This window comes from Onychostoma macrolepis, chromosome 04, assembly GCF_012432095.1.
Source record: "Onychostoma macrolepis isolate SWU-2019 chromosome 04, ASM1243209v1, whole genome shotgun sequence".
NCBI lineage: Eukaryota > Metazoa > Chordata > Actinopteri > Cypriniformes > Cyprinidae > Onychostoma > Onychostoma macrolepis.
In genome coordinates, this window is record NC_081158.1 from 32,472,106 (window position 1) to 32,484,476 (window position 12,371).

General features: G+C 36.0%; 1 protein-coding gene across 3 annotated transcripts in view; it reads right to left on the minus strand.

Annotated features, from left to right (window-relative positions):
• grm8a (glutamate receptor, metabotropic 8a) overlaps positions 1-12,371 on the minus strand; it is a 207,299-nt gene that overhangs the window by 47,679 nt on the left and 147,249 nt on the right. For all 3 annotated transcript variants that reach the window (XM_058773694.1, XM_058773695.1, XM_058773696.1), the window contains one exon: positions 1,287-1,487. In XM_058773694.1, the coding sequence (XP_058629677.1) occupies positions 1,287-1,487 (201 nt within the window). The remainder of the gene's footprint in view (positions 1-1,286; positions 1,488-12,371) is intronic.

Genomic DNA, 12,371 nt, shown 5'->3' on the forward strand with positions numbered 1-12,371 from the left:
CCATTTTGTTCCATTCTAATGTCATTGGTTCTTGTACGTATCCCAACATTGCAAACTTGCACGTGCACATTTTTAGCAGAAAATAACTTTCATTTGACTTTTCTGTGTATATAGTACACTAATAAAAATGATTTTGTGGTGAAGTAAATACTACAGAAAAACAAATGTAATTTCTACATTAAATAATTTAGTTCAGGCAAGAATTTAAATAAAAGAGTAAATTCAATATTAGTACTCAATTTAAGCTTGTAGAATTTAAAGTTTGAACTTATAAGTATATTTTACTTGGAATTGTTTCTTGTTTTTACAAATATTGTTTAAGTAAATATCAACATCATGATCCCGTTGTTCCCATCATGCACTTGGGCATTAATAAGGTAATTTTTTTTTTGCTGTTTTCGAGATGTATTTCCACTGTTTTGTGGTTGCTTTTGTTGTTAGGTTAAGTAACTTGCTGTTTTGTGACATCTGGAGTTCATTTTTTACTCAAAATGATCCATTCATACTCAAACACTATTCACTGATTGTCACCGTCATTGTGTATGATGTACCAAGTATTCAGGTCTCTGGGTTCAATCAGTTAACAACTATATTGAATCAACATATTACCTTAAAATGAATAACGAGCAGTCTACTTGCTTACATACGTGCTTGTAACTTATCCACATGCCATATAGGCTTTTTTTTAATTTTCAGTACTATGTTGTTTGAGTAAAGTTTACAAACAGTGAAATGTACTTGAGTATTGTAGGGTAAACTTAAAATAATTAAGTAGAAATTACTCATCAAACTCTACCTGGTCACGTTAAATTTACTTATTTCCTTTACTAATTTTAGATAACTTAGTTAAGTAGATTTTACTTAATTCCTTATTTAAATTTTACTTAAAAAATATTAGTGCAAAAACTTGCAAAAGAAAAATTAAGTAAATATTACTTCTTATTTTTTTCAGTGGTGGTAAATATATAGTGGAAATTTTATAAATAAAAAATATATACAGCACTGAATACTGTTATTGTATATACAGTAACATTTTTAATGTCCTTGCTGTATTTGATCAATTTAATGCATCATTGCTGAATAAAAATATTAATTTATTCCATAAAAAAATACCTTACTGAGCCCAAACCTTTTATTTACAACCAAGTATCTAAGCATTGTAGGCAGAAACGAAAACTTAAAATCAGTGAACAGCACTCTTGAAACTTGATTTAGACTCGGCCCTGAAAGACCTGCGACTTGTGAACATGTCTGATTGTTGTTCTGCTGAAGATCCAAGCACTCACCATTGAAATTAACGTTCCGGATGTATCCCAGCAGCTCCTTTCCGTTGATATTGCTCATGCGGGGGCAGAGGCCGGGGTATCCAAAGCAATAGTCCCTGTGCATGCGGTGAAGCGCGTGTGCCATGGCATAAACCGCATCCATCACAAACTGCACCTTCCCTTCCTGCTCATAACTGGAGTCGCGGCCCACCTTCTCCAGACCTGCACAAACACATACAAAACACACATCCTGAACAAACACGGCCTTTTGAGAGCTCAGCATAAGATGTTTCATTTGGAGAATCCACTCTTGCAGATGCAGTAATTCTCTTCTTAATAAATTGCTATTTAATGTTTCTCAAATGTATCCACTCATTAGAGTAATTAGCTAATCAAATCCTCGAGGAGGTGCTTGCGCCGGCCATCTAATGCACACGTTTTGCCCGTTAAAGCAGCAAAAATGTGTTCTTTCCAAACAAACATTTTCTTCCATATCTCTCGAGACAGGAAAAGTAATATCACGCCTGCCGTTCGGAACAAATATTCCAGCTGTTGTTGTGCGAAAAGTGAATTTGGCTCGGGCATCTATGATTATTTCTCTCATAATCATCAGAGCGCTTTCCAACTTGGTATATTTTAGCATCGGATGCCTCCGGGAAGATCTTTCTTCTCCCGCCACGGTTTTCGACACAATGAAGGATAAATAAAACGTGGGCAAGGTGAATTAGCAAGACCTGGAGTCCTCCATCGTTTCTGCTGTCAGCGAGGAATTAATAGGCTCCTGTAAATGAAATCCAATCCACTTTTATAGCACTTTCAGAGCAATGGGAAAATGATGCATTTGGTCTTCCAAAAACTAGATGGATTACCCGAGCTGAACAGTGTGATTAATACGACACACAGAACAACAGGCCAGAGAAAACTGACTCCCGGTGTCAAAACAAGGTGAACATCAAGTTTATTTGTGGTCACACCTCCACAATGACACACCATTCACAATCAAAATCATGAACTATGTTCGGAAAGCAATACTAGCTGGAAGCCGACTGGTGAAACATATTGGTGAATATTTAAAACAAATAACATATAATAGTATAAATAATGTAATAAAATGATTAAAATAAAAATAGAAAATCAATATAATCCTGAATATACTATAAATGTAATTATAAATAATAATGTAATAAAATAAATATACATAAAATAATATAAACCTGAGTATAATATACATATATATTGAAGTAATTTTAACATATATAACAATAAATATGTACATTTCTATATATAATAAAAATAATACAAACCTAAATATATTATAAATACATGTCTAATATAAATAAAATATAGTTAAAATTTTCAACATTCTACATACCAGGTTAAGGCACAAAACTAGACTAACAATTCAAATACTATATTTGAATATTTAAAATAAATAACATAATAAACAATAAATGATGCAATAAATAAACATTTTGCATTGCAAAAGTTACACACACATATGTAAGTATACATAAAACATTAATACAATACAGTTTAATATAATATAATTTTGCAGTATTCAGTAAATAGAGAGCTAGTATTCTATCAACCATAAATACAACAGCATTTGGCTTTTGTCTGTTGCAAATTTATTCATTCAGCAGATGCTTTCATCCAAAGCGACTTACAAATGAGGAAACATACAAACATGAGTGATTACTCACAAGCAGCCAATACCAGCAGTGCCACAATACACAAGTTCACACGCTCCCTCGATTCAGAGCTGGAGCTGAGGGGCTTTGAGTGATACTACAATAATCATACAACAATGTCCTGTTTTTATGCTTATTATTTGTGCGCAGGCTTGTGTGTGTCTCTGGGAAACAAACTGGTGCTTATTGAGTGATTGATGGCAGCACGGATGACGGACAGCTTAATGAGACCAACAAGAGTCGAAATTAAATGTCAATTAGTGGTGCAAATTAAATTCCCTCCCTTTCATTGAAGACCTGCTCACATTTCCCTTCCATCTCTGGAGAAATACTGTTAAAAAGACTAAATAGTTTCCTCTCTCTATAGTTTTGTAGCAGGCTGACAGTATCATCGAAAAAGAACAATATCTGGCTTGAATTCAGAGCAATGACTGGCAGTGTCATGAACATGCACAAATTGTCCGTTTTCCAATTTCTAGAGAGTTATGTCTCTGTGTGCCAATGTCGAGACAATAATCACCATTCTATATACTATCTTATGCTAATGAGGACACTTCGGCTACATAAAATATGCACATCTGACTGCATTACTCAAGCCAAGCTTGGAAAAACTTCAGTACCTGTCTTAAACCCTATTCAGACGGGATTAGTTTTACATGGAGAGGTGGGGTAAAGTCTTTTCTACCAGAGCTTCTCAGTGATTTTAGACGATGTCAGTAAAGATTACGGTGACTTTTACCTTCTGTAAAAAGGTCCGGAAGAATTACTTCAGGTAATACTAATCCCGTGCGAATAGACCAGCTGTAAATATGTATGTAATTATTCTGTAATTTCCTATTTAAAAGTAGTTTTCCGCGTTTTTTCCACGCTTGAAGAAACATTCAGTTGCGTTCTAGGCGGTGGGACAAGTCTGCAGCAAACCTGTTTTCTGCATATGACAATGCATACCATTCAGATCAAAAAGAAGGTTGAAAGCATTTGTTAGAGGCACGAAACTTCTGTTAGCTTTATACCATAAATCGATGGATGTAGCACGCACATGACGCCCGCATGAGGGAGGTGACGGCGGTGCGTAAATCGAGTTATTACTCCCACGTCTGGTAGTTTTACTGAGATTTCTTATCCCGTGCGAATTGGCCATTAATATTACAGACGTCCTGTGGTAAATTAACATTACTCCATCTATCCTTGTAAAACTAATCCAGTCCGAATAGGGCTTTAGTCAACATCAGCACTTGAACTGAAGCATTCAGGGCTGTTTTTAAAGCTAAAATAATAAATAGATCATTGCACTTGCAAACAAATGACACCCGATTAGTATTCTGTCATTCTGCAAAACAGGTGTATCTGAGGTGTGCACATGTATCTGTAAAAATATATAAACACTTAAACACAAAAATCCAGACACGTTACTTCATTTGTGTGTGTTTGTTTGTTTGTTTTATATATTTAATATATAATTTATTATTATATGTGAGTTTTCCTTATGCTCCTGGCTTCTACTTACTGTATTAACAAATGCAGTCATTTAGATGAAATGTAAATATTTATGTATAAACAATATTAATATGCATAAACAAACACATTGACATATAAATATATATGCATATTAATTAATTAATAATGTATTACATTACATTAAGTCATTTAGCAGAGGCTTTTATCCAAAGCGACTTACAAATGAGGACAATGTAAGCAATCAAAATCAACAAAAGAGCAACAACATGCAAGTCCTATAACAAGTCTCAGTTAACCTAACGCAGTACATGGTACATGTAGCAAGTTTTTTTTTTTTTTTTTTTTTGGCAATTGTATAAGAAATAAAAGAAAACAAATAGATAAAATACAAAAAGATTAGAGAAGCTAGTGTTAGTTGTTTTTAAATATATATATATATATTTATATTGTGACGGGAGGAGCAAACGACAGACACAGTGGGTGTGGCGTCAGGCCTCGGAGAGGCTTTTATTAAACAAAAAAACAATAAAATAAAGTGTCCAAGGGGAATTAAGTGTTCAAAATAAACAGGGGGTCTGGTGTCCTCGTCGTGCTGCGGGGTTTGTGAAGGAGGGCAGTGTTCTGGAAGGGAGGGTCCAGGTAAGGGGCGGAGTCCGGCGGCCGCACACGCTCCCACTTGGGTCCGGGGCGCGAGGGGCGGCGGCTTCATCATAACGGCGGCTCTTCCTCTTGGTCCGCAGAGTCCGGCGGGACTTGTTTGGCCCGGCATCCTGGCCCGACGACCGTAACACGGGTGCGGCTTTCGTCCGGACCGCGGGTTCGGCAGCTCACGTCTCTGGTGGCGCGGAAGTCCCTCTACGCTCCCTTCCTGGACCCACGAGGACACCATCGTGAGACCGGGAAGAGACCAGTCTCTCGAGGAGAGGCGCGCTCGGCATTTAAACAGCGGCGGTGATGAGGCTCCATTCAGTTCAGGTGGAGCCTCATCACACGCCGCCAGCCCTCGCTGTTTCCACGCCCCTCCTCTCTCACACCCACTCCCGTCGGGAGCCTGGTGAAGGGCGGCGAATAAGGGACGGGGTGGTGATGACAATAAAGGGGGGAGGCAACCGACTTAATTATATATATATATATATATATATATATATATATATATATATATATATAATTTAAACTATATTATTTAAACTAAACTATGTATTAAAATATATGAATATAACGTGAGCAAGGTGAATTAGCAAGCTCTCTCTCTATTTCTAAGTCAATTTAATATTTTAGATAAAATGTTATTTAAACGATATTAGTCAACCACGAAACGAAATTTGTCAACCAATTTTAATGTAAAAACATTAAAATTAACATTAGGTTAAGTGATGCATTCATTCTCTTTCTAATAGGTTTCACAACCTCACAAGCATCATCTTTCTCAAGGCATAATAATACCCCAAGATATATTAAAATGCATTAATTTAGCTTGAAATAGCAAGACTGCAATTTTTATTAACACATTACATGTCTGATAAAGTACTTAAAAATCAAACTGAAAAGGCACCGTTTGACAGAATGGCGCGTCTGCCTGCGGCCGCTGCAAAACAGCCCAAAAAGCCAATGTGTCTGACCAGGTTCCAGACTTCCGATCCTGTTTGCCATTGGAGAGCACATTTCTGAACCCATCACTGCAATTTCTCCAAGCTGATGGGATTCCTGAACTTCAAAATGAGACTGACACTCATGCTGTCCGAGACCCGATGCCCTCTTTCCCCGAGTCATTACAGCTCACACAACGGCCCTGTTTGCTGTCACCGCTCCAATACGTGTTTTTAAGCAGCTCTGATTTATTTGGGGAAAGGCTAAACACATCCTGACATCAGTTATTTTATTTTGAACCGTTCTCCCCTCTATAATTTTCAGCAGGTTAGTCTTTGTGTAAGTGCTCAGCTCGTGGAAGAAAGAGAGTCAAAGCACGCGTGGCGCTAGAGACTAGTCTTATTGTTGGCAATAAGACGGAGCGTGAAATCGCATTAAGAGTTGCGGCTGTGGTTCTGCCACCTTGTGCTCTCCAGGGCTTGCTGGGATACGGTTTGCTGGGAAGGCGAGACCAGCTGAGCTCTTGACACCAATCTAACAACAGTCAGATTCGTCTCGTCAGCCGGAGCAGCCAGGTGTGGCGTCTGCACAGGAAGTCAGGCTCGTGCGCTTATTTAGACTTCCTGTTTCAGCAGAGCCACGGCAAGGTGCGAGTCTCAACTGAGGACACTGGGTTTTAATTATGAATCAGTCAGGGTAATAAATTACACAGCGCAGCAGAGGAGCCTCGCACATAGAGAGAGCGGATTCATTGCTTTCAGTGCACGAGGCGATATGGAGAAATAAAAAAGAAAAATTATGAGCAAAGCACAAATGGGGAGGAACCTCATGAACCATGTCCAGCTCATATACTACAAAACCTAAAGAACCAAATGAGAGAACATTTAAAATAATTTTCTGCCTATAACGCACATCCCCACCTCAATTTACCATCGTTGTGATTTAAATAAAATAAAATAAAAATAATGACATTTTAAAATATAAAATTAAATAAATGATAAAATATAAAATAAAAACTAAAGGATAAAGGATAAAAGCTAAAATTAAAAATTAAATAATGACAAAAATAATGAATCAATATGAACATTAATATTAACGGTAACACTTTACAATAAGGTTCATTAGTTAAACATTAGTTAATGTATTAACTAACATGAACTAACCATGAGCAATACATTTGTTACTGTATTTACTAATCTTCGCTAACATTAGTTAATAAAAATACAGATGTTCATTGTTAGTTCATGTTAGCTCACAGTGCATTAACTAATGTTAACAAGATTTTAATAATGTATTAGTAAATGTTGAAATTAATATTAACAAAGATTAATAAACGCTGTATAAGTGCAGTTTATTATTAGTTAATGTTAACTAATGTAGTTAACTAATGAACCTTATTGTAAAGTGTTACCATATTAACTATATAATAATATTTAAATAAGTATTTATACATCATTGTAGTATTGTGGCACAACCTTCAATTTATTATTTTACAAATAAAAAAAAATCTATATCTGCACTGCATTTTTATGAAAACATTAAGAAAATTAATATGATTCGCCATTAAAAATAATGTGAATTACAAGAGCTAATTAACAAACTACAGTAACTAAATAAATAAAAGAAAATATCTTAATGCATCACATTAGTTGGAATTACTGGTGTGCTTATTACGATGAAAATATTGTAACTTTTAAAAACATTTAAGAATGTAAATATATCAAAATTAGGCTACATTTTTTCTTTATGCAAATTTTGTATTTTTAAGCAAAATATGAACAAGACATGTTTCATGATAGTACACTTCTACATTTGTGCTCCCCTTAAAAACAAACCAGGAAAGCATATGAAGATCTGACTCATTCTCTGATTTTTTTTTTTTCTCCGTTGCTCATCAAGATAGATAGATGGATAGAATTATTATTAGTATTAAAAATAAGTAAATAAATAATATGCCAGTATGCATATTAAATCCACCAGTCTGGTTTGACTCTGATCTGCCACGTTAAAGCAAGTCCAGAACTGCACAGAATTTGGTCTCACAGAAAAAAAGAGACACATCTGTACGTTAAGTGCCTGTCACAGGGTTAAAACTGTTTGTCACAAGGCAAGATGATGTTGCCGAGCATGTGAATTCCAGCTTGACACCGGGTTTCTGAGGGCATGATGGGAAAAAAACAGCTCCTTTAGCATTCACAGCATGGCACTCCAAACACCGCCTGCCGTCTTCAAAAACCCCTTTACTCCATTATGTCTCCTGTCTGAGAAGACTAGCACTCTTATGTCTGAGAGATCAATGAGTCTGAAGAGAGTGCGTGATCTTCACAAGTGTGATGATGAACCACAAAACTCTCAGTGCAGCCGAGAACATCAGACTTCCATCGTTCCGCTAATAATGCCATCCCTGTTACCCAGCGAGAGCTAATGGTGCTGTTATTTAAGGAGATGAAGAAACATTTCTTTGTCTTTTTATCAGACGCACATGGGAGTTTGTTCACCTTTGCATTCTGATCTAGAGTTTCAGATGAAACGGAAATAAAGTGCTTTGCACGGCACAGCAATACCTCATCCTTATATGTTGTAAAGTTAAAGATAGCATTCCTACTCACTGCATCATTTTTGCATAAAACGAACTTGTCACATCACTAGTGGCTGCTGCAGCTCACATCTCCTCAAATGACCAGCTCTCATTGAAAATTAATGACTCTCAGTTGCTTTGTCGCTGCAAATTGCTGTTAGTGTGACCGAGATGGAGTGAGAACAAGAACTTTACAACCAAGACGACGAGATAGAAAGAGTTCACAAGCAGCATTTTTCTGCGAAGGGTTTCAAACTACAAAATAGTTGTAAACAGCACCTCGAGGGTTAATATTTTTGTCCTTAAATCAGACCAGTAACATGCATGTGTTCCAAATCGCACTCATTCAGTCACTGACTATTACTTCTGTATTAAGATTTAAAAAAAAAAAAAAAAAGATATATTATATAATATAAAAAAATCATAGAGACGTTCAAAGTTGGGAAATTTAATTATTTATTTACTCATAATTTGCTTATTTTTTTTAGAAATTAAAAATGTATCCTTTTAGTCAAATTAATACTTCTATACTTTTATTATAATTTAATTTAGAAATTAATACATTTATTAAGCAAAAATGCACTTTTAAAAACAACATGTTGACAAAAGTGTTTAACGGTTACTTAGAATAATAATTAATATTTATAACATATTTTAACACATTAATAAAAATAATAATAATATATTTATTGAACAAATGTAAACATTTGGGATCAGTAAGTTATTTATTTATTTAAAAAATAATTTTTGCAAGTTTTGCAAGTTGCCAAGGCATTTTTCACATTTCTTATTTTAAAGGTTGCTAAATGTATAAATGCTTGATGTACTAAAATAACTGAAACTGAAATAAGAATTAATAAATGATGTAGACAGCTATGAAAACACAACAAAATTCAAATTATGGTTCAAAATATGGATAAAACCTATTTTAGTAAACCATAGTAAACCATAGTTCAAACACTGATCCAAATCAACAACACTTTTGACATAAGCAGGAAAGAAACGCACACATAAGGCCGTCCACAAACTGCTATGCATCAGTGTGATCTTGTTCAAACCCTCAGTGCTTTTGAATGCTGTAGATGACATAAATAACAACTAAATAAAAGCGCAGCTCTGTATGATGTGAAAATCCCTACAATCAAGTGGCTGAAGGGACGGATCGGCTCTTGGGAAAACAGCGCCACAATTTCCTCACCGCCCATGTCAAAACTAATGCGCATCCGTATCTTTGTGAAGCGCTTTTTGAATCTTTACGTACCCGCCTCAAAAAAGACACATCATTGGTCTCAGTCCTGTCAGGACACACAAAAATAAGCTCTTTCATATCCAAAGATGCCTCAGCCAGGTAGAAGTGTCGTTTCAAATATTTATAGACTCATTCGTGTAGACAGTGATGGCCGTGCTGCCGTTAGGCTATCAGTGCTCCGGTGATCCTACACAGCCCAGACATTAAATACAACACACGGCAGGCCTTCCATACCACTGTTTTCTAAATTAAACCATCGATTGCCAGCATCTAATGACTGAAGACAGTGAAGCGGAGCTGAAACGCCAGGCTCGTCTGTAATGAAGTTGCGGATTGGTGTCTCATTAGGTCAACGAGTGAGTAAACAAGAGCTGTTAGTTACACAATAACTTCCACCACAGGTGCAGAAACACACAAACAAGAGTATCAAGAGTGCTCTCTGACGATTTTATTAATAAGAAGTGGGCGGAATCGTGACCTTTGCATCATCAACATGGAAAACAATCTACCGGCGTGGAATCAATCACGAGGCCGCGTGTCGTAGTGACACGGATCACAGCAGCGGTGTAATTAAAGAGGCCTGATTGCTTGTAAAGAGCGACACTCTGCAGAGTAGATGGAGACGAGTGGACGCCTGGGAAATATATTCATATACTGGACAAGATGCACAGTTATAATATCCAACTGCATATAAACTCTACTACAATCTAACTGAACTGGCACTTCAAAAAAATGAAAACCCCACATAATTTTAATTAAAAACCTCACAGCACACACAAATGTTGGGTATTTTTTTACTGTTTTTAATGATACTATCGCATAGGTGCATTGTACTGCACAATACGATTTTTTGTATGTTTCTGAAAGCCTCTTATGGTCACCAAGGCTGCAAGTACTTGTTAAAAATACAGTAAAAGCAGTACAATTGTAAAATATTATTATTACAATGTAAACAAATTTTTATTATTATTAATTTTAATTTTTCTCTAACTCATTGTTTTTTATATATAAATTCAATAATGAATTCAAAAGTAGTGTATTGTGCACTTTTTTCATTTAAAAGTACTGCTATATGAACAAAAGTGCAATAACATTTGGTTTTCCAAACACTTTAAACAAACAAGGTGCTTTTTTTATCCTTTTACATAGTAGAAGTTAAAATATTTATTGTAAATCTCAACTTATAACATTAACGTAATCAAATTAAATATAAAACCAAAACTATTTGCCATTGCTAGGGCATTAATGTTTTTATAGAAAATATTTTATAGTTTGTTATAGAAAAACAAGTTATGCTCCGAGTCCAGAGCCTCGATCATAACATTACAACAGGCACCTTCCAAGTAGAGACCTGCACTATCGTGGGACCCGACGCAACAGTGTGCGGCACGGGACAACAGTTGATGGACGAGTGCGAGTGCGGGTAGACACTCATGTTTGTGTGCGGGATGCGGGAGAATAAGGGTGTACTCACACTAGGCAATCTTAACCGTGCCCGAGCGCATTTGATGCCCAAAGCCCGGTTCGTTTGACTAGTGTGATCGCGCTCAGGCGCGGTTCGTTTAGCTGTCCCTGGCTCGGTTGGAAGAGGTGGGCCAGAGCAGTTCAGTTGGACTCGGACGCAGTATGTATGTAGTGTCAGAGCGCTGAACTTCTGATACATGCAGCATGATTGCCTGTACATTTCTAAGCGGCAAAAGTGATAGATCTGTAAAGCGATATATTGTGAGAGGGCCGTGTGTGTTACCGCATCCCAAACGACTCAAAATAATTACCACGATGCACTCCACTGTGCTGAGCGAGAGCGCTTCTCTGCTGTCTTCACATGCTATTGGAAACAGTGGTCAGTGTCCCATTTAGTGGTGAATAATGGTATTATGTCATATGATAATTTCTGTGTTAAATATTTAAGTTGCAATCGGGCTAAATTTGAATCTGTTATTAAAGCTATCCCTAATTCTATTATTTGTCTAATCAAAGAAACTCTCTTTTGTTCTAACCCCATGACCTTGTGTTTACCTCCACTGTGAATTCAAAGAAGGTCATTTTTCAAACAAGAGTATTAGAAATATGTTTAACAACATTTCTTATCCTATCGTAGTTTACAGAAATTCAATTTCATATAATTTCCAAAAAGATGCCATTCATACTCATAGAACTAAATACATAAAAGTTCCTTTATCTCCTAAAATTAAAGAAATTCATTTTAAAATTTTAAATGGGATATATCCATCCAGTGAATACCTTAGACTTAGATTTGGATTTGACTCTAATAAATGTGTATTTTGTGATGACACTGAAACCACGGATCATCTGTTTTTTCATTGCATGTGTACGTGGATGCTTTATGGTCTGATATTCATGACTGGCTTTACCCAAAGGTACGTTACCTTGACAGCTTCACCTTAAAGGATATTATTTATGGACTTGTAATGAACAATAGCAAAGATGATTTTCTGGTCAATAGCATTCTTATGATGGGAAAGTTTTATATACACAAATCTAAATACTAAATACAGCCTTTTGTGCATTTCATAATGACT